Source organism: Cherax quadricarinatus, unplaced genomic scaffold (genome assembly GCF_038502225.1).
Source record: "Cherax quadricarinatus isolate ZL_2023a unplaced genomic scaffold, ASM3850222v1 Contig239, whole genome shotgun sequence".
NCBI classification, from domain to species: domain Eukaryota; kingdom Metazoa; phylum Arthropoda; class Malacostraca; order Decapoda; family Parastacidae; genus Cherax; species Cherax quadricarinatus.
The window spans coordinates 41,552-66,373 of NW_027195265.1; the positions used below are offsets into that span (position 1 = coordinate 41,552).

General features: G+C 39.4%; 1 protein-coding gene across 4 annotated transcripts in view; it reads right to left on the reverse strand.

Annotated features, from left to right (window-relative positions):
• Positions 1–11,624: 11,624 nt before the first annotated feature.
• Positions 11,625–24,822, reverse strand: part of LOC128700927 (xyloside xylosyltransferase 1) — an 85,583-nt gene continuing 72,385 nt past the window's right edge. For 2 of the 4 annotated variants that reach the window (XM_070080229.1, XM_070080227.1), the window contains one exon: positions 11,625–13,578. In XM_070080229.1, the coding sequence (XP_069936330.1) occupies positions 13,313–13,578 (266 nt within the window). In that variant the 3' untranslated portion in view covers positions 11,625–13,312. The remainder of the gene's footprint in view (positions 13,579–24,822) is intronic. The other 2 variants (XR_011391115.1, XR_011391114.1) reach the window with 2 other exon arrangements.

Consider the following 24,822-nt stretch of genomic DNA (forward strand, 5'->3'; position numbering starts at 1 on the left):
TCCATTCTCTCTACATGTCCGAACCACCTCAACAACCCTTCCTCAGCCCTCTGGACAACAGTTTTGGTAATCCCGCACCTCCTCCTAACTTCCAAACTACGAATTCTCTGCATTATATTCACACCACACATAGCTCTCAGACATGACATCTCCACTGCCTCCAGCCTTATCCTCGCTGCAACATTCATCACCCATGCCTCACACCCATATAAGAGCGTTGGTAAAACTATACTCTCATACATTCCCCTCTTTGCCTCCAAGGACAAAGTTCTGTGTCTCCATAGACTCCTAAGTGCACCACTCACCCTTTTCCCCTCATCAATTCTATGATTCACCTCATCTTTCATAGACCCATCCGCTGACACGTCCACTCCCAAATATCTGAATATATTCTCCTCCTCCGTACTCTCTCCCTCCAATCTGATATCCAGTCTTTCATCACCTAATCTTTTTGTTATCCTCATAACCTTACTCTTTCCTGTATTCACTTTCAATTTTCTTCTTTTGCACACCCTACCAAATTCATCCACCAATCTCTGCAACTTCTCTTCAGAATCTCCCAAGAGCACAGTGTTATCAGCAAAGAGCAACTGTGACAACTCCCACTTTATGTGTGATTCTTTATCTTTTAACTCTACGCCTCTTGCCAAGACCCTCGCATTTACTTCTCTTACAACCCCATCTATAAATATATTAAACAACCACGGTGACATCACACATCCTTGTCTAAGGCCTACTTTTACTGGGAAATAATTTCCCTCTTTGTATTTGTATGATTACAGACAGTGATACATCCTCATTATGGCATCTCATGAACGTGATATTGGACGTTCTTATGCGAGTGGGTCACAGAAAAGAAAGAAGAAAATTCAAGAAGAACAGAAAGAGAAAGATGTAGGAAGCTGCACAAAGATCACAGACATGCTCACGAAAACAGTTTCTGATGTTACCAGTACAGTTGAATCTGCAGATACGTCAGATCATACAGGAAACCCTCCCTCCATTATTTCTCAGCCAGCATCTACTTCTTTTGTGTCTCCTCTCAATGTCTCAACGGACATTTCATTCACAGGATTTGTCTTAAAAGATCCTGCCTCATGGCCAAATGTAATCCCAGATTCTCTACGTAATGCTTTCATTGCAGAAAACTTCAGTCAAACTCTGAACATTGACTTTAGGAAATCAGCAAGGATTTATGATGATGGAAGTCGTCGTTGTTTAAAGTCATCTATGTTTTATAGGAAGCTTACAAATTCAGAAACTGTGAAAAGATCATGGATGGTATACTCTGAAAGCTCAGGAAAAGTGTACTGTTCAGCATGCAAGCTATTTTCTACCAAAGAAAATACCTTCACACAGGGGTTCAATGACTGGAAAAATTCCAAGCGTTTCGAGGAACATGAAAACAGCACCACTCACAGGAGCTGCATTTTAGCCAGTGTATTTCGTGCACAGAAAAAAGGCTTATTGGATTCTCATTTGGAAAATCAAACTGAAAAAGAGCGCACTTATTGGAGGAAAGTTCTAGAAAGAGTTGTTGCTGTTGTAAAATTCTTAGCTCTAAGAGGACTTGCTTTCCGTGGAGAAAATGAGGTTTTTGGTTCGGAAAACAATGGCAATTTCCTAGGGATCATAGAACTGTTAGCACAATTCGATCCATTCTTAGCAAATTATGTGTCACGCCTTGGGAATGCAGGAAGAGGCACTGTATCTTACATGTCATCTACTATATGCAATGAATTTATTGAACTGATGACTAAGAAGGTCCTCAATAACATCATAGCAGCTGTGAAAACTGCAAAATACTTTGCAATAAGTGTAGATTCAACACCAGATATTTCACATACAGATCAATTGACATTCATTGTTCGCTTTGTCGACTCCAGTGGTAAGCCTGTAGAGCGCTTTATAAAATTCATTCCTCTTTCAGGCCATGATGGAGAAACAATGATGAATGTAGTACTGGATACTCTGCTTGAACATGATCTCTCTATTATAGATTGCCGTGGCCAGAGCTACGACAATGCAAGTAACATGTCGGGTAAATATAATGGATTGCAAGCCCGTATCAAGCAAATCAACCCACTTGCTGAATATGTGCCCTGCTCAGCACATTCTCTTAATCTTGTTGGGTCATGTGCTGTGGAGTGTTGTGTCGCTGCAGTTTCATTTTTTGGACTTTTACAAGCACTCTTTAATTTTTTCTCTGCTTCAACGCATCGGTGGAGTATACTCAAGTCAACCATTCATGGAGATGTCATCAAATCATTATCAACAACAAGGTGGTCAGCACAGCATGATGCAACACATGCTTTGAAAGACAGCTTTGCTGAAATACGTTCTGCTTTGATCCAAATAGCAGAGGATGAAGACCAGACAGCAACTACAAGAAGCGAAGCAGCCAGCTTAGCATCAAAATTGGAAGATTTTGAATTGGCCTTACTGTGTGTGCTTTGGGACTGTATACTGGAATGGTTAAATGCCACGAACAAGACACTTCAGAAAATTTAAATTGAAATGGCTACTTGTGCTAACCTCTATGCAGGCTTAGTGGAATTTGTAAGCTCACTTCGCAATGATGAAGCTTTTGAAATGTTTGAAGAGAAAGCTAAACTGCTGGTGAAAGACTACAGTTACCGGGCTGATCATCAGCGGTCAAGGAAGAGGAAACGCAATTTTGAAGAGCCAGACAATGAAATTGTGTTGCTACCAAGGCAGAAATGTAAGACAGCTACATACTTCGTCATTCTGGATTCACTGATTACAGAATTGGTGAAAAGAAAAGAAATCTACCAGAATCTCAATGACAAGTTTGGATTTCTGTTCAAAATTACTACTATGCCAGATGCAGAATTAAGAGAAGCTGCATTAAAGTTGCAACAGCACCTTTCAGCAGATGTTCAGGACACATTTGTTGAAGAAATAGTTCATTTTTCTGGGTATATGAATCAGATTAAAGCTCCACCTGAAAAATGTGCGCCCTCAGCTGCTTTGAAACATTTAAGAAATGCAGGTATCTCAGAAACCTTCCCTAATGTTGACATAGTGTATCGCCTTTACCTAACACTTCCAGCTACTAACTGTGAAGGAGAACGTTCATTTTCTGTTTTGAAAAGTGAAAAACCAGCTCCGTTCAACAATGAGCCAAGACAAATTGTGTAACCTAGCCTTGTTGACCATTGAGTCTGATCTAACAATATTGATTTTCAGAATATAATTGATGATTTTACCAATATGAAATCCAGAAAAAAGTTTATTTAAGAAGTTCCTGTGAATATAAACAATTCTTTACTTTCTTGAGTTTATATGATTTGATAGTCTTATGCATGATGCAATGATAACAATAATGGTCAGTGATTTATAAAGGGAATAATAGTGCTGTAGTGGTTATGCTGAATATAATAGGTACATGATGTCACTACTTTAATAGCCTAATCTAGTAATACTATGCTGTCTTGAGTTTATTCTCTTTAAAATGCATGATTTAACAAGATAGTTATAATGGCTGTTGGTTAATGGTTTTGGTTGTCTTGATGTACTTTCCCTATTAAATTTAATCTAAATAGCAAGAATGTATTTAATTAGACCTTAAACAGGCTCACACAGACCCCCCCCCCAAGCTGGAAGGGGTCGCTTCACTTACCTGTAACTCAAAGGGGCCCCACCAATCTGAATAGCCTAGGGCCCGGAGACTTCTTAATCCGGCCCTGATTGCAGCACACCACCTACAGTACCTGTAGCATTGTGATACTTGTATGCAGTGGTAGGAGGGTGGGTTATGTCGATGGTCACGGAAGACCTAACATGTTAAATTTTGACATTCACGATGGACTTTATGAGATGTTATGTATTATATCAACGTTCACGACGGTCGTACCACAATGTTCAGTTTGTAGACTCTGGTCATACATAACCGAAACATCTCAAAACCCCCTGGCATGAGAAGCAATCTTACTCTTTGTATAACATTGTTGTTTAAGGCTGTGTGCAATAGACTGGCCCCTTCTGTCTGGTCATCAACAGAAACACTATCCAGGGCACCTGAAGCTTAGGCTTCAGGGGCCCAGAAATTGATGCAGTCAATAGTACCAGTGCAAAACGAGCACTAGGATGACCTCGTTCCTGAAAAAGTACAACATCCTCAAGGCTGTAAAATGCAACAAAACTGTGCATCTTAAGCTGTGAGAACACTTCAGTCTGGAGACTTCCTCCAAACAATTCCCATTTATATATACATAACTATCCATCTCTATACATATCTATAGATATATGTTTATCAGTGGTCAATAATAAGTTTGCTGGAGAAAAAAAAGTCAGATGGATTGATCTGTGTATTTTGACCCCCTTTTGAGGTCCTCTTTTGGAGATACACATTACACACTAAAGTATACCTGGGTGCATGGCCAGGAGCTGAGACTCAACCCTTACAAATACAATGCAGTGAGTATACACACACACAGATAAAATGCACACAACACACACACACAGAACACATACACACAACCAGATATCTCAAAGGCGATGGGGCCAGATAACATCTCTCTATGGGTCCTGAGCTGTATAGCCCTTGTGGCTTAGCGCTTCTTTTTGATTATAATAATAATAATATGGGTCCTGAGAGAGGGAGCAGAGGCGCTATGTGTATCACTAACAACAATCTTCAACACTCAAAACAGGGCGACTCCCTAAGGTATGGAAGACAGCAAATGTAGTCCCAATTTTTTAAAAAAAAGGACACAGCATTAAACTACGGACCAGTGTTACTGGCATGTACAGTATGCAAAGTCATGGAGATTATCAGAAGACTGGTGGAGCACCTAGAAATGAATGAGCTTAACAACCAGCACAGTTTCAGGGACGGGAAATCCTGTGTCACAAACCTACTGCAACTCTATGACAAGGTGACAGCAGTAAGACAGGAGTGGGTAGACTGCAAGAAGGCATTTGACAGTTCCACACAAAAGATTAGTGCAAAAGCTGGAGGACCAGGCAGATATAACAGGAACTGGATTGGATCAGAGAATACCGGACAGGGATGCAACAATGAGTCATGGTATGTGACGAGGTGTCAGAGTGGGGGTCCGTGATGAGCAGGGTGACACAGGAGTCGGTCCTAGGACCAGTGCTGTGTCTGGTGTATGTGAATGACATAACGGAAGGGATAGACTCAGAAGTGTCCCTGTTTGCAGACGATGTGATGTTAATGAGAATTAAATCAGAGGACCAAGCGGGACATTATAATTATAATTATGGGGAGAGTGCAAAACCTGTAGGATTATACAGTGCATGTGGGGGGGGATATTGATGGAAGGTATTCAGGGAGCAGGAGCACAGATACAATTCCCTAGATCAAGAGCCCCCTCACTAGCGTCAAGGAACCTCCCTTGAGGGGAGGCAGGACTACAGAGGGATCTGGACAGGCTGCAGGCCTGGTCTAGAAACTGGCTCCTGGAGTTCAACCCCACCAAGTGCAAAGTCATGAAGATTGTGGAAAGGCAAAGAAGACTGCAGATAGAGTACAGTCTAGGGGATCAAAGACAATAAACCTCACTCAAGGAAAGGGATCCTGGAGTGTCTACAATACCGAGCACATCTCCTGAGGCGCACATCAACCAAATAAATGCAGCAAATGGGCGCCTGGTAAACCTAATAACAGCATTTCAACATCATTCCAGACCTTGTACACCATGTACATCAGAAACTACACTGTCTATGCCAAGCCCATACTGGAGTATGCAGCAATAGTATGGAATCCACATGTGGCCAAGCCCATCAGGAAATTAGAGGAAGTGCAAAGGTTTGATCTGGCACTAGTCCCGGAGCCAAGGGGTAAATCCTGCGAGAAGAGGTTAAGGGAATTTGGCCTAATGACACTGGAGGACAGAGGGAACATGATAATGACATATAAGATACTGAGAAGAATCGACAAGGTGGACAGAGACAGGATGTTCCAGAGATGGGACACAGAAACAAGAGGTCACAATTGGAAGCTGAAGACACAGATGAGTCACAGGGATGTTAGGAAGTATTTCTTTAATCATAGAGTTGTCAGAAAGTGGAATAGTCTGGAAAGTGATGTAGTGGAAGCAGGTAAGAACATAAGGAGCACTGGAGAAGGCCTACTGTTCTTCAACTCTATATATCCTTGGTTAGGCCTCATTTAGATTATGCTGCTCAGTTCTGGTCACTATATTACAGAATGGATATAAATGCTCTGGAAAACGTACAGAGGAGGATGACAAAGTTGATCCCATATATCAGAAATCCTCCCTGTGAGGATAGACAGACCCTGAATCTGCACTATGAGGATAGACTGAGGCCCTGAATCTGCACTATGAGAATAGACTGAGGCCCTAAATCTGCACTATGAGGATAGACTGAGGCCCTGAATCTGCACTATGAGGATAGACTGAGGCCCTGAATCTGCACTATGAGGATAGACCGAGGCCCTGAATCTACACTATGAGGATAGACCGAGGCCCTGAATCTGCACTATGAGGATAGACTGAGGCCCTGAATCTACACTATGAGGATAGACTGAGGCCCTGAATCTGCACTATGAGGATAGACTGAGGCCCTGAATCTGCACTATGAGGATAGACTGAGGCCCTGAATCTGCACTATGAGGATAGACTGAGGCCCTGAATCTGCACTATGAGGATAGACTGAGGGGCCTGAATCTGCACTATGAGGATAGACTGAGGCCCTGAATCTGCACTATGAGGATAGACTGAGGCCCTGAATCTGCACTCTCTCGAAATGCGTAGAATTAGGGGGGATATGATCGAGGTGTATAAATGGAAAACAGGAATAAATAAAGGGGATGTAAATAGCATGCTGAAAATATCTGGCCTAGACAGGACTCGCAGCAATGGTTTTAAGTTGGAAAAATTCAGCTTCAGGAAGGATATAGGAAAGTACTGGTTTGGTAATAGAGTTGTGGATGAGTGGAACAAACTCCCAAGTACAGTTATTGAGGCTAAAACCTTGTGTAGTTTTAAAAATAGGTTAGATAAATACATGAGTGGGTGTGGGTGGGTGTGAGTTGAACCTGACTAGCTTGTGCTGCTGGGTCAGATGCCATGCTCCTCCCTTAAGTGAATGTGACTGACCTGACTAGGTTAAGGCATTAAGGCTTAAGCCAGTGGGAGAACTGGATCTGCCTGGCATAGGCCAATAGGCCTGCTGCAGTGTTCTTTATGTTCTTATGCAAGGAAAGTCCAACTCACACCCACCCACACCCACTCATGTATTTATCTAACCTATTTTTAAAACTACACAAGGTTTTAGCCTCAATAACTGTACTCGGGAGTTTGTTCCACTCATCCACAACTCTATTACCAAACCAGTACTTTCCTATATCCTTCCTGAAGCTGAATTTTTCCAACTTAAACCATTGCTGCGAGTCCTGTCTAGGCTAGATATTTTCAGCACATTATTTACATTTCCTTTATTCCTGTTTTCCATTTATACACCTCGATCATATCCCCCCTAATTCTACACCTTTCTAGAGAGTGCAGATTCAGGGCCTCAGTCTATCCTCATAGTGCAGATTCAGGGCCTCAGTCTATCCTCATAGTGCAGATTCAGGGCCTCAGTCTATCCTCATAGTGCAGATTCAGGGCCTCAGTCTATCCTCATAGTGCAGATTCAGGGCCTCAGTCTATCCTCATAGTGCAGATTCAGGGCCTCAGTCTATCCTCATAGGGAAGATTTCTTATACATGGGATCAACTTTATCATCCTCATTTGTACGTTTTCCAGAGCATTTATATCCATTCTGTAATACGGTGACCAGAACTGTGCAGCATAATCTAAATGAGGTGTAAGCAATGACATATAGAACTCGAGGATAACCTGAAGATTAATTTCCTTGTACATGTACCATTCTATATACAGCGGAACCCTGGTTTTTGTCCAGTCCAAATACCATACAATTTGGATTTCGACCACTATTTGGCGAATTTTTACCCCGGGTTTCTTACATCTGCCTGGAAATCATCCATACCAGACGCGTTATTCTTAGTTATTCTTGATATGAAGCCAAGAATTCTATTTGCTTTATTTTGAATACTTACTGTCGTCTGGGCTTTAGATTACTGCTAACCTAACTCCCAAATCTTTTTTGCAGTCAGAAAAATTAAGATCTACAATATTTAGTTATTAAGTATCATGGCTATTTACCTTTCCAATGCTTAGAACTTTGCATTTGTCTATTTTAAACAGCATCTGCCACTTCACGATCCACTGCACTGGCCTCTTCAGATCTTTCGTGAACACACTAGTGTCCTCGTCAGAATGAATTCGATGGTCTATTTTGGTGTCATTGGCAAACTGCTCATGTCACTATTTATACCCTCATCTGTATCATTTATGTATATTATAAACAACACTGACCTCTGTGGAACACCGCTTGTGATGCTTCCCCACTCTGATTTCTCCCCATTTATACAAACTCTTTGTTGCCTGTCAGCCACACTTCTATCCAGGAAAATATTTCTCCTCCTATTCTGTGTGCCTCAACTTTCCTCAATAGTCTCCAATGTGGGACTCTGTCAAAAGACACAATATCATACAACATCATATTCATTACCATGATCTACCTCCTCAAATATCTTAGTGAAAAAAGTTAATAAATTCCTAAGTCAGGAACATCCCTTTGTAAAACCATGCTGATATTAACCAATTTATGTTTTTCCACTTAAATGGTACAATACTAGCTTGTAATGATATGTTGAAAAGATTAGCCAAAGATTCACTAAGGTCTGCCTTACATTCCTTTAAAAACCTTGTGAACAGTCGATCAGGTCCTGGGAGTTTGTTCGGTTTAAATTATCTTTGTGAGAACCATGTCACTAGTGACTTGGATTGTTTAGTTCAACACAGTTTATTATTTCTGGAATTTGACTAGTATCTTCCTGCGTAAAAACAGAGGAAATAAGTGTTAAAAATTCTACACATTTCCTTATCACTGTCAGTGATCTGACCTGAGTGACTTTTGAGAAGGCCTGTCTTACCTCTATATATAAGTCAGACATCAGTAATCCGGCACTACTTTCAGCTAGCATAATTTCAAATTTCATCATTATACTGACTGAAATTGTGCAGATGGTTGTAAATCCCCAGCAACAAGCCAGTGGAGGAGACACTAGTGACGAAAATGAGGAAGATGTAGCAGAGTCTCTATTGATGTGTTAATTCAGTTGACAGGTGAACTGCTAAAAGGTCTAGAGCAACGCAGTTTTATAAGTGAACAAGAAATAATGAACATTTACGTGCTGCAGGATAAACTAATCAAAGGCCAAAATATATGAAACAGTTCAGTCTGGTTACCTCTCAAGGAAGGATCCTTGATGTTGGTGAGGGGCTCTTGATTTAGGGAATTGGATCTGTGCTCCAGTTCCCAGAATTAAGCCTGAATGCCTTCCACGTCCCCCCCAGGCACTGTATAATCCTCCAGGTTTAGCGCTCCCCCCTTGATTATAATAATAATAATCAGCCTGGTTAACTTTATTCTAACCTAACCACTCTGTAATCTGGCAACCTCACTAATCCGGCACACTACAGGTCCCAGTGATGGCCCACCTGTAGTGATGGCCGACCTGTACCTGATTATTATTATTATAATCAAGGGGGAAGCGCTAAACCCGGAGGATTATACAGCGCCTGGGGGGGGGGATGTGGAAGACATTCAGGTTTAATTCGGGGAACTGGAGCACAGATCCAATTCCCTAAATCAAGAGCCCCTCACCAACATCAAGGAACCTTCCTTGAGGGGACCTGTACCTGAAAGAACCTTTTTGGGTTAGTCTTCGAATCTCTTGTGACTTTAACCTCATAATCTCTTCTTGCTATTCATATTTCTTTTTTATTCCATACTTTAATTGAATATATTGATTTCTTAAGTGTCTCTCTCCTATTTTGAGTTGCCTATATATGCCTCTCTTTTGACCAATGAGATTTTATGTATTGTTTATCCATTCTGGATCATTTTTGCTTGATTTAATTTCTCTATTTGGAACATAATTTGTCTACAGCTAGAAATATTATTAATTAGTGATTCTCTTTTGGCAAGAACCAAGTCAAGCAGATTGTTTCCTCTAGTTGCTTCTGTCACAAACTTTTTTAAAAAGCAATCCTGAACTGTATCAAGACAAATCACTAGACTCCAGATTTCCGAGCAATTAGTCTAAATCTCCCATTAACACAATATTTTCATATCTAGATGCCTTATGAATTTCGTCCCATAACAGCTTACTGTACTCCCTATCAAGGTTTGGGAGGCCCTACAAATCACACCCAAAATTAATTTTTCATGGCCCTCAAGAAACTGTAGTCAAACAGATTCTGATGATTCTAATTTTATATCTTGTCTAACACAACAATCAAATTATCTCTGACATACATCGCCACTCCACTGCCCTTCCTATTGACCCTATTAGTATGGAATAGTTTGTATCCTTGTATGTGGCATTCAGAAGGCATTTCTCTACCAGGCTGAACCAGGTCTCTGTTAGAGCAATAATATCTATGCTACCTGCATATGCAGTTAATCTTAGCCCATCTATCTAGTTTCTTATACTCCTACTATTAGTATAGTAAATCTTTAGGAAGCTAGTCACTCGCTGCCCTCTACTGCCTCTCTTTGTTGACCAGTTGATTCACCTCTACTAGCAACTTTATGAATATCTTCTGCACATATCCCTGAGGTATCCTGGTAATATCTACTGTTTTCAATGTTAGTGCTGCGATCTGTTTGTTTAACACAACACCCATACCTCTATAAACTTTCAGTTTAAAGTCCTGGACAAGTCAGCAATGGCCCCTTTGATTGAGTTGGCTAATTCAACCATCCCTCCACCAGATAGATGTACCCCATCCCTTACATCTCATGTTTGCCATAGAAGTTGTCCCAGTTATCAATGGATGAGATTGCAAGTTCCTGTCTATCCAGTAATTTACACCAATTGCCCTAGACATCCATTCATTGCCCACTCCCCTTCTAGGCAAGATGCTACATATGACTGGGACCCCTCCCTTAGACCTAATTAATTCTATAGCTGACCTGTACTTATCCAGTAGCTCTTCTCTCCTACCCTTCCCAATATTATTTCCACCAGCACTGAGACAGTGCTGGAGGTATGTTAAAGGCTCATGGAGCAGGGAGAGCAGACCTTGTGGTGAACAGTGAAGAGGCAGGGCCAGGACCTATGAATCGACCCCTGCAACCACAATAAGGTGAGTACACACAAACATAACACACACACACACACACATACACAAAATACACACACATCACACAACACACACATCACACATCACACAACACACACACACACACACACACACACACACAACAAAGTATACTTAGGTGCAGGGCCAAGGAGCTGAGTCTCAACCCCTACAACTCAGTGAGTATACACACAACACTTTTGTATAACAATGTTCATAACTGAACATACAGTCATACAAGGTGTACATCCTACCAGTTCATCACAAATTGTTCAATATCGGAACTTGTTCATTTGTCTGTTGGGACTTGTTCTTCACTATTTGTCCGATATAAAGCTTTGTTCTTGTGTCCGATATCGGGACTTGTTCTTCAGGTTTCTGACATTGGGACTCGTTCTTGTGTCCGATATCGGGACTTGTTCTTCAGGTTTCTGACATTGGGACTCGTTCTTGTGTCCGATATCGGGACTTGTTCTTGTGCCCGATATCGGGACTTGTTCTTCAGGTTTCTGACATTGGGACTCGTTCTTGTGTCCGATATCGGGACTTGTTCATGTGTCTGATATCAGGACTTGTTCACTATTAACCCGTAAACGGTCCAAGCAGATCTACGTTCACATGTGTTGCGCAACAAAAGTAGATCTACGTTCACATGTGTTGCGCAACAAAAGTAGATCTACGTTTTTTTTTTTACATATTTTCAAATATAAGAAAAAAAAAGTAGATCAAAGTTTTTTTTACACATTTTCAAATGTAAAAAAACAAAAAGAAGATCTATTTTTTTTACATATTTTCAAATGTTGAAAAAACATATACAGTGGACCCCCGGTTAACGATATTTTTTCACTCCAGAAGTATGTTCAGGTGCCAGTACTGACCGAATTTGTTCCCATAAGAAATATTGTGAAGTAGATTAGTCCATTTCAGACCCCCAAACATACACGTACAAACGCACTTACATAATTGGTCGCATTCGGAGGTAATCGTTATGCGGGGGTCCACTGTATTTACGTTTGGACCGTTTACGGGTTAAGCCTGATATCGGGACCTGTTCATTATTTTTGTGATATTGGGACTCATTCATTGTCAATCGGGACCTGTTCATTATTTTTGTGATATTGGGACTCATTCATTGTCAATCGGGACCTGTTCATTATTTGTCCAGTATTAGTACACCTACCATCCGACTTACGACCGTGTTTTTTATGCCAAATTTCTGGGAAATAAACAAGTATTTGTGTTGTACACAGTGTTTATCCTAAACCTTACAGTATAAAATACAGTAGTAACAGCATAAAAAGTAAAGTAAAACATGAAATACCAAAATAAAACAATAAAATAAAGTCATTACAAAAATGTTTTGTTGATATTATTATTATTATTATAATCAAAAAGAAGCGCTAAGCCACAAGGGCTATACAGCGTTTTGTTGATATTCAGTAGTAATGTTCGACTTACGACCAGTTTCTCGGAACCGAACTCGGTCGTAGGTGTACATACGTGTTTATTATTTGTCTGGTATCGGGGCTTGTCTTTCACTGTCCGACATTGGGACTTGTTCATCACTATTTGTCTGATACTGGGGCTTGTTCTTCATTATTTGATATCAGGACTTGTTCATCACTTTGTCCAATATTGGGACATATTTGGTACTAATTGTTCAATATCAGGGCTTGTTAATCACTGTTTGTCCGATATTGGGATTTTGTTTGATATCTGTCAGATAACAAGACGTTCATTACTAATTGTCCAATATCAGGACTTGTTCATCAATAACTGATAACGGAACTTGTTCATCAATAATTGTTCGATATCAGGACTTGTTCATCAATAATTATCTGATATTGGGACCTGTTCATCACTAATTATTCAATATTGGGACTTATTCATCATTGTTTGATATCGGGACTTGATCACTAATTGTCCGACATCAGACAAGTCCATCACAAATCATGGTGTATGGAGGTCTTGCAATTACCATAATCTTCACCTGGTTGGTTGTTCGATGTCTGTTCTGTTCATCACAAACCATCCGATATTGGACCTGTTCTTTACTAAATGCCTGATATCGGAGAAGTCCATCACAAATCATCGGGTATTGGGGTCTTGCAATTGCCATGGATGACCTTCACTTCTCCGGTGCAGTTGAAGTACTGGTCAAAGACCCGGGCATACCCGTGGTCCCGCCACCAGGTACACAGCTGGCGGTTCCAACCACAGGGGAGGACATAGAAGAGGTCCGGATGGTCGAAGGCCACCAGGGTGTACAGGTCCTGGTCCCCCAGGTGACCCTCGAAGCTGTAGAACGATGCTCTTTCCTCCAGCACCGTTTTGTTCAGGTAACTACCTGGAAGGTTAAGGGGCGTTATTAGTTGTTACTGGTCATTGTTAGTGTCATTTAACATTCCTACGATGACACTGGCTTGTTCACAGTACAGCCTCTCCTTACTTAACGATGGAGTTGCGTTCCTAAGACCACGTCGGTAAATAAATTTGTGGCTAAGTGAGGAGCATACTATAATGGTAGTGAGTTTGTGTCAACTAATTATTGGTTTGCCTTATTCACTGACTGTAGTTATTTACTGACTTATTATATTAATATTTGACATACAATATTTTTTATTTACAATATTTTCGACCTAGGATATTTTTGATTTACGATATTTTTGACTTACGACACAGTGAATTCTCTTATAAGGTGCGCTGATGTTGTGAGTTATATTTGCCATGTGTGACCATCTGTCAGAGTCTATAGGCCTATAAACCTACCCAGAGGTCACTCCACAAGTCTCCAGACAGCCTAGGAACCTGCCTCTTGAACTAGCTTAGGCCTAACACAACACACTTCCTATTACTGAATAAACCTAAGGCCAGGCCTATGAATAATTATTTTCCTTTGACCAGATAATCATTAATACAGTGGACCCCCAGTTCGCAAAGCCATCAGTATCCGATAAATCCGGTATCCGAAGCATTATATTGCAAAAAATTTGCCTCGGTTCCCGTTACAAAACCCAGTATGCGATACGATTCGTACGAGATGTGTCCAGTGTTTACAAGCCAGCTAGTGTGTGCGCATCTAAGGATACATTCGGTACATTCTATATTATCCATATTATCACTGTTTTTGGTGCTTGTTTCTGCAAAATAAGTCACTATGGGCCCCAAGAAAGCTTCTAGTGCCAACCCATCGAGACCAAGGGTACTAATGACTCTTGAAATTAAAGAAATGTGTGCAAAGTGGCTTGAAGTGCAAACCTTTTTTGATGAAAATCACCCTGACACAGCTACTGCAAGCCATGTTGGCAACCTGTACACTGACAATGTTGTGAACCAGTTTAGGAAAGTCATAAAGGAACGAGAGGTACAGGTATCTATGGACAGATATGTTGTGCGACAGAAGTCCAGTGACTCTGAAGCTGGTCCTAGTGGCATTAAAAGAAGAAGGGAAGTAACCCCAGAAAAGGACTTGCTACCTCAAGTCCTAATGGAAGGGGATTCCCCTTCTAAACAGTAACAACTTCGACACTCTCCCCTCCTCCCATCCCATCAATCATCACCAGATCTTCATTAAAGGTAAGTGTCAATTATTCTATTGTGATTATTCTATTGTTATTATTGTTATTGTAATTATTCTATTGCATTAAACTTAATATTTCATGTGGTAAAAGTTTTTTTTTCATACTTTTGGGTGTCTTGCACGGATTAATTTCATTTCCATTATTTCTTATGGGGAAAATTGATTCGCTTTTCGATAATTTTGGTTTACGATGAGCTCTCAGGAACGGATTAATATCGTGAACCGGGGGTCCACTGTAATAATAATAGTAGGTGTTATCAGCACCTTGCTGCCAATTTAGGACTGTGCAGGTTCCAATTTATCTGTGTAGATCTCAATTTAACTGTGTAGGTCCCAATTTAGCTACACATACAGGCATTTATTTATTTATTTATTTACAATTTGAGCACACATACAGAGGTACAAAAAAATACAGATAAGACCAGCATGCCAAAGTCACTTATACTATGCATAGCATTACGGGTCGTGGAGATGGCAGCGTGGCATCTCAGCGCCAAGCAATTGTCTCATTTTTAACTCCTGCAGGCAACCAGCTCACTACACTATCATTCGCAATCTCCAAGGCTACATATTTTGTCTATAAATTTGTATTTCATTGTGCATCCCATAGTAGAAAATAGAGTTAGCAGTGCAGCAGCACTTGGAAGAGGAAAATGAAAGAAGTTCACAGTAAAGGGTTTAGCTGGTGTGTTCGTCTGTGTGTTGACATTCTCTGTCTCTCTCGTGGCAGCTTAAGTAATGATTAAACTCAGTGAACAAGATACAAGTACCATCCTACTTACGACCGAGCTTGGTTCCGACCAAATGGTCACAAGTCAAAATGGACGTAAGTTGAACCTTTGAAAATTGCCGACATACTGGGTAGGATTGTAATAAAGTTGGTAGAATTACTGACAATATGTAAAGTAAAAGGACACAAGTGCAGCTAATGTGACATTTTATTGTGGCAACGTTTCGCTCTCCAGGAGCCAACAGGCCTCCTGCAGTGTTCCTCCTTTCTTATGTTCTTAGTATTGCACCTCACTCTGAGCCTTTATATACCCTCTGTGTCCATGTATTGTTTGTAATGGCTTGATAAAGCTCCTGGAGAGCGAAACGTTGCCACAATAAAATGTCACATTAGTTGCACTTGTGCCCTTTTACTTTACATACTGGGTAGGGTATAATGTCAAACCTTTGCTATATAAACTACCTACATAGTACTGTAATGTAATGTACAATAATTATTTCATTCTTTTAACCATAATTTACTTCTACTGATATATTTTAATTATTTATGTACTGTATAATATGTATACATGGTAGTGGACTGTATTGTAAATTTTACATCTTGTACAGTATTGTATGTTACTGTTATCTTTATGTATTGTCGACACAGTGGAATGGGAGAATACCACTGGTAGTGTCATCCTGCCAGAATGTAGTATAACCTATACCCTAAGTAAAGAGAAATGACTCTGGAACGTGTGTAATACGTATTCGGCTGGCTGGCTGGCTTGCTTGCAGACCGGCCGGGTGGGTGGGTGGGCCATTGGATGGTTGGTTGGCTGACTGAATTTGGATCTCTCTATCTGTATCTCTCTCTCTCTCTCTCACAGGTACACATAAGTCAAGTTATCATACATAGTATAAATTACCTAGGATAACCCAAAAAATCCAGACAGTGGATCTGTGCTCCAGTGCCCTAAATTAATAATAATAATTATTATTATTACAATAATACATCAGTCTGGAGTTTTGAGACTTAATGACCAACAGAAGCTATCTGACGCTGTTGTAGTTAACAGCAAACATCTCCCACCCACAGTCACCCAAGAGACCTGCATGGAGACCACCCTACAGCTTATCAAGGACCACCTTCGCCTTAACATACGTAGTGATGACCTAAAGGATTGCAAACTGATGGGCTACCAAGCAGGTAAAAAAACAGTGCTGTTAAAATTCCAAACTAGCCTACAAAGAAACAACCTACTAAAAACATCTATTTCTATGAAAACTGATGTTTACGTCAATGATGCCTTACCAAAACAAGACAAAACCTTCTTTATCGGCTAAGAAAATTACGCTATGCCCAAAAAATCCACCAGTGCTTTGTGAGGGATGGAAAAATCGCAGTTAGGAAACAGCTCACTGGGAAGAGATACTTCATCTCTACAGAACATGACCTTAAAACATTCCTTAGTGAGGCTGGACTAACAGAATCAGAGTAAAGTGCAGATAATACCCATAGTCCACCGTTAGTGTTATATTGTCATAAATTTGTGCCCCCCTAAAATTCTAATACCCCAACTACTTTTGATTGTCATTGTTGTATTCAACGACCATTCTACCTCATAGTTTTAATTGTGTTTAATATCTACAGAATCTCTCTCCTATTTTACTTCTTACCACTTCACTGTTCTATCTTATTTTAATTGAAACTAACCATAACTTGTCCTCAGTATTCTACCTCACTTTAAAAAATACTCTACTGCCCGATTTTATTTTAAAATCTATTATAGCCCAACCTTATTGTAAACTTTTTATTATTGCCCATTTTTATTTTATATTTTAGTGTCCAACTTTATTGCAAATTTTTCATCTTATTATTGCACTATTCTAGTCTTGAGTTAATTAACCAATTTTATACTTGGCCAGTTTTACCAATACTTTATTGCCCAATCTATTTTAAACTTTTATTTATTTTATTTGGCCTGGTGGTTAACGCTCTGGCGTCACACGGCGAGGGCCTGGGTTCGATTCCCAGCCAGAGTAGAAACATTGGACGTGTTTCTTTCCACCTGTTGTCTATGTTCCCCATCAGTAAAATGGGTACCTGGGTGTTAGTCGACTGGTGTGGGTCGCATCCTGGGACACTGACCTAAGGAGGCCTGGTCACAGACCGGGCCGCGGGGGCGTTGACCCCCGGAACTCTCTCCAGGTAAACTCCAGGTATAATTGCCCTATTCTATTGCAGACTTTATCACCCAACTTTATTTTACTTTTCTTAACCTTTTGTTACCAGTTTTTAAGTTTGTATATTCAACTTCAACTTTAATATTATCCTGTCTACCATCTTACCATCATATTATAACCAAGTCACTGCCATTTTTATTTTTTTTTATTATTTTTTATTTTCTTTTGCTACCTCAACTTGTGTATTTTGTCTTGTCAATTTAAATTTAGTTATAATCTAGTTCTTGTTAACAACTTATATTAGACCTTAGTGCAATTACAAGTGAGAGTCTGGTGCTATTTTTAATTTGTATTTTTATATTACTAGTTTATACCTAGTTGTACTTTAGTTCATTCCAGCACAACACATAGACAACATCAACTTCATTATGTGTAGTAGTGACTATACTCTATATGACCAAAATACTCTAGCTATATACTTGTCCAAACTTCCTACCACTACAGATATCAGTACTAGAACTCAACACACAACTCAGGATATAAATAACCATAATTTAAACCTAGAAGATGATTGATCACGTTGACCCTGATCTAAACCTCCATAATCTGACACACAATCAAAACCTATTGGAAAGTAACTGCCTTTATTACACAGCAACACAAGCCACCACTATCCTAAACTCTGCTAAAAGTCTATCAGTAATTAACTACAACATCAGGTCCTTAAGCAAACACTATGATGACCTCCTGGCACTCCTTGAATCACTAAAGACACCCTTCTCCTGCATTATTCTTACTGAGACCTGGCTTAAGCAGGACACAATAGATATCTACCCTCTACCAGGATACACAGCAATTCACAACTGCAGACCAAACCAAGTTGAGGGTGGTATTGCAATATATTACTCTAACCAATTATCTTGTATTAGCACCACTTGCTTTAGTGATGAATATAGGGAATACATTTTTGCTAATTTTACTGTAAAAAACCTTAAGACATCTATAACAATCAGTGCCATTTACCGGATACCTCAAACAAACATCCCAAATTTCAGTGAGAAATTAAAGTCACTAATAACAAACAGACAAATGAATAAGCACCACCTTCTCTTAGCTGGAGACTTCAACATCAACCTTGGCTTACTAGATGATCAGCCTGTAACTGATTTCATCAACAATATGAACAACACACTTCTCATACCAACAATAACTAAACCAACCAGGCTCACTGAGACAAGTGCAACCATAATAGACCACATATGGACCAATATACTAGCCGCCCTTAAATCAGGGATAATCACAGACAGCACTACAGACCACTACCCTACCTTCCTCCTGACAAACATTAGTAAACCACCACTGGAATACAACAAAGTCTCATTTAGACTCCATGATGAGGCCTCAATAAGGAAGTTCACAGAAGACCTAGAGACTGTTGACTGGCCTACAGAATTCTCCAAGGTCAATGGTATTGATGATTGGACAGACATTTTTCTTAACAAATTACTTAGACCATACAACAAACATTGTCCTATAAAAACGAAACAGATCACGAATAAACGGCTCGGTTGCCCATGGCTAACCAGCAGCATTCTGAAATCCATTGATAAGAAACACCAATATGAATAGCAATATAGACAGTGCTTAATACACAAAGATATTCTTAAACACTATTCATCAGTAATCACCAAATTAATAAAGAAAGCCAAACAACTATACTACTCCAGTAGATTCACTGACACAAGAGGAGATATAAAAAAGATCTGGAAAACACTCTCTCAGATTCTAGGGACCCACAAACTGAAAAAAACAAGAATATTGTCCTAACTAAACCTAATGAAACACCACTGCATCCCACTGACACAGCTAACAAGATAAACGACTTCTTCTCAACCATAGGATCTAATCTCGCCAGTAAAATCCCACATACCAACGCCCATGCCGGGGACTATCTAGATGGGAATTTCCCAAATTCCTTCTATCTTGTACCAACTGAGCCCTCCGAAGTCACTGAGATTATAAAGTCACTTAAAAATAACTCTGGGAACCTGTCTCATGTCCCACCATTATTGTACAAGCGAGTGGCCCATGTCCTTTCGCATGCTATTACATTACTTTTTAACAAGTCACTAGAAACTAGCACTTTCCCGACACTACTCAAGACAGCAAGGGTTACACCAATACATAAAGGTGGTGACCCTACAGATGTAAACAACTATAGGCCAATATCAAACTTACCAGTGCTATCCAAAACCTTTGAGAAACTCGTGCACAGGAGACTATATTCATTTATAACGGCACAAAACATACTCAACCCCTGCCAATTTGGATTCAGGAAAAATAAAAGCACTAATGATGCAATTGTAAAAATGCTAGATCTGCTTTACACAGCATTGGAAAATAAGGAATATCCACTTGGAATTTTTATTGACCTAAGAAAAGCTTTTGACACAGCAGGCCACATTATCCTACTCCACAAACTTGACCATTACGGTATAAGAGGCCATGCGCTTGCATATTTCAAATCCTACCTTACTAATAGGTATCAGTATGTCACCATTAAAGACACAGCATCATCAACACAGCCACTTGATACTGGAGTTCCACAGGGAAGTGTCAATGATCTTCCAAACATATCCCAACACCTGAAACCCATTCTCTTTGCTGACGACACGACTTATGTCATCTCTCACCCTAATCTTGCCACCCTCAACACCATTGTTAACGAGGACCTGCTCAAAACATCAACTTGGATGACAGCCAATAAACTTACACTTAACATTGACAAAACCTACTATATTATATTTGATAGCAGAGCAGGTGCTGCGCAATTAAACATTAAGATCGGCAGCACTCTAATTGCCAGACATAATGAGGGCAAATTCCTAGGCCTATACCTCAACAACAACCTAAATTTCAGCACCCATATCCAACACATATCAAAAAAAGTATCCAAAACAGTTGGGATCCTCTCCAAAATACGATACTACGTGCCGCAAAATGCCCTTCTCACACTATACCATTCACTCATTTATCCATACCTCACCTATGCTATTTGTGCTTGGGGATCAACTGCAGCAACACACCTAAAGCCAATAATAACCCAACAAAAAGCTGCAGTAAGAATAATCACTAAATCCCATCCCTGGCAACACCTCCCCCCACTCTTCATAGATCTAAACTTACTCCCTGTTCAGAACATCCACACTTACTACTGTGCAATCTACATATACAGGACCTTAAAATCCAATATTAACCTTGACCTAAAATGCTTTCTTGATGTGACAGGACCCACAAGCATAACACCAGACACAAACATCTCTACGACGTTTCCCGTGTCCGACTAAACCTTTACAAAAATTCAATGTATGTCAAAGGCCCTAAAATCTGGAACACCCTACCTGAGAACTCTAGAACTGCAGACACATTCATCACCTTCAAAACTACCATTAGAAAACATCTTATCTCCCTGATACACCCCGTCAACTAACTACATAAAAACCACCTGGTGGTTCACACTTACACTCACTCGCTCACCCATTTGACTATAAGCACAGAAATACGTATATTAATCTTAAAATATTGATTCCTAACTAGTCACAAGTTTGCCTGTGATACTCCAATATAGAAACTATGTGTTGTGTCAAAACAAAAGCATTCACATTGCTAAACTCACAAACTAGTATTTAGTCACTTAGTATTTAGTCACTTAATATTAAAGTCAACTTACTCCACAATTTGTAATAATTTAGGGTTAAGAATTAATCTAAGTTTGCCAGAAATGCCTAGCCATGCTAGGTGTTCTAGTGGCCCCCTCTGTAATTAGTATTTTATAACATGTAAACCACACAATAACCAAAATCTGTAAACCCCGCATTGTAACCCTTATAGAGAATAAACTTTTATTTGATTTGATTTGAATTTCAAACACATGTACAATAAATTTCCAAGAATCTCCAAGACCATAGGCATAATATCAAAGATACGGTACTATATTCCAAGTCAGCCCTCCTGGCCCTATATCACTCACTCATTTACCCCTATCTCACCTATGGAATTTGTGCATGGGGCTCAACAACAATAAACCATCTCAGACCATTAATTACCCAACAAAAGGCTGCAGTTAGAATGATAACAAATTCCCACTACAGGCAGCACACTCCACCAATATTCAAAACTCTAAACTTACTCACTGTACAAAAATCCCTACTTATTATTGTACCTACTACATACATAGAACACTAAACTCAGATATAAACTCTCCCCTCAAACTTCTTACCAACCTCAACAGAACACATGGCCACAACACAAGGCACAGATCACTCTTTGATGTTCCTCGTGTCCATCTCAAACTATGTAAAAATGCAATGCACATAAAAGGCCTAAAAATCTGGAATTCATTACCTGTGAATATAAAAGAAACACTGTCTGTTTATCAATTCAAGTCTCTTCTTAAAAACCACTTACTCAACCACAACTAAATAAATACTACTGATTAACTGTATCTCATAAATGTATAACCTGTGACCCTATCAAACTACATGTATGTTTTTTGTAATTACATTACCTAATAATAATAATAATAATAATAATAATAATAATAATAAGTTTATTTCTTTGTAAAGGTTACAATGTGTAATTACAATTTTGATTTGCTAAGTACAAAGATATTTGCTAAGTACAAAGATAGCCACTATCATGCCGAGGCATTTCGGGCAAACTAATCCTAATACATAGTAACTAATTAAAACTAGATAAGATAATAGTACATAGTAATTATTACTTAAAGCTAAACATAAAATAGTGGTTAGCTGTTTTACAATCTTGTTTGGACTTAATAAATCTTATGTATACTTAGTACAAAATCTAATTTACAAGGAATGGTGTAGGTGGTAATATTTTATGGAATGGCAGAATTAAAACCCAGGAGGTCACGTGATAAAACTAGCCAGTAGATGTTTGGTTGATTTGGTTAATATTGTGAGATAAGATGATTTTTTAGCAGTGTCCTAAATTTATAAGTTGTCTGGGGATCCTTGACCTGTTCCAGTAGCGAGTTCCAGATCTTTGGGCCTTTTATGTGCATAGCGTTCTTGCATAGTGAGAGTTTTACTCGAGGGATGTTGAAAAGTGCCTTACGCCTTGTATTATGACTGCATTCTGACTGCATTCTGTTGTAACTGTCGAGTAGTAGTTTTAGGGTAGGGTTTACAGTGGAGTTTAAAGTTCTGTATATGTAGTAGGCACAATAATAAGAGTGCATGTCTTGTATATTTAGCAAGTTGAGTCTTTTGAAAAGTGGTGGGGTGTGTTGTCTAGCCCAGGAGCTGGTTATCACCCGCACAGCAGATTTTTGTTGGATTATTACGAGTCTAAGGTGGTTGAGTCCCAGGCTCAAGTGGTACAAGGTAAGGAGAGTCTTTTGTGGTACATAGTATTGTATCTTGGAAAGGATTCCTACTGATTTGGAAATTTTCTTGGCTATGTGATGGGTGTGGGACTGAAATTTAAGATTACAGTCAAGGAGAAGACCTAGAAATTTGCCCTCCATGTGTCTTGATATAGGGGAACCATTTAACAGTATGTTGAGTTGAATATTTGAGGCTGTGTTGCCAAACAGCATGAAGTAAGTTTTATCTATGTTAAGTGTGAGTTTATTGGTCATCATCCAAGTATATATCTTTAGCAGTTCATTGTTTACAGTGTTTCCAAGCACAGTTGGGTCTGAATGGGAGTAGACGTATGTAGTGTCATCTGCGAATAGAACTGCTGTAAGGAGTTGGGATGCATTGGGAAGATCATTGATGTAGATGAGAAAGAGAAGTGGGCCTAGGACACTACCTTGGGGTACTCCTACAGCTACAGGTTGGATAGTGGAGTTGACTCCATTTGCATGTACATACTGGTGTTTGTCGTTTAGATAGGATTTTAGGTAGTCAACAAAATGTCCTCTTATGCCATAATGATTCAGTCTGAGGTGCAAGAGACTGTGGTCAACTATGTCAAATACTTTTCTTAGGTCAACAAAGAGCCCCAGGGGATATTCATTCTTATCGAGAACTGTGTATATTAGGTCAAGAATTTGTATAATAGCATCATTCGTGCTTTTGTTTGGTCTAAATCCAAACTGGCATGGGTTAAGTATGTTGCTGAATGTAAGGTAGGAGTAAAGTTGCTTGTGTATTATTTTTTCAAATATCTTGGAGAGTAAGGGCAAGTTTGATATGGGTCTGTAATTGTTCAAATCAGTTGGATCTCCACCTTTGTGGATCGGGGTGACCCTTGCTGTCTTGAGCATAAATGGGAAGGCTGAGGATGCTATAGATTTGTTAAACATTGTTGCAATAATGGGCAACAGTTCTGGTGCAGCTTTTTTATATATGAATGGCGGCAAGTTATCTAGATCACCTGATTTGTTTTTTAATGATTTAATGATGAGTGAGACTTCAGTGGGATTAGTTGGAGCTAGAAATAGAGTACAGTGGACCCTCGACTAACGATATTAATTGGTACCCGAGAACGATCATTGTTAGTCGAGCTTTTTTAACGTTAGTCGAGGCAACATGTTAGCATTAACGTATCGTTGGTCAAATTTAACGTTAGTCGATGCCATCGTTGGTCGAGGGTCCACTGTATTTGGATAGTTGCTAGTGAGGTACTTGCTCAGATGGGTATTTGAGCTAGGAATTTGGCTCACTAGCTTTGATCCTACGGTAGAGAAGACATTAAATTTGTCGGCTGTGTCTATAGGTTGCATGTGAGGTTCATCTGGTTTCGTTAAGTCTATCTCTCTATTTCCAGTCGGTTTTCTTGAGCCCAAAATTTTGGAGAGTGTTTGCCAGGTACTTTTCATGTCACCTTTCATTTCATTAAATCTATTTTTATAATACATTTGCTTTGATTTACGTATTAGTTTTGTTAGTATTGATGTGTATCTTTAAGTAAATTCTTTAGTAATTAAGCCTAATATGAACTTTTTTTAAAGTTGGTGTTTTTTATTAACCCTTAAATGGTCCAAAGAAATCGACGTTTAAATTCGTATTGCTACAAAAGTAGATCTATTTTTTTTTACATATTTTCAAATATAACAAGTTTTTTTTACACGTTTTCAAATGT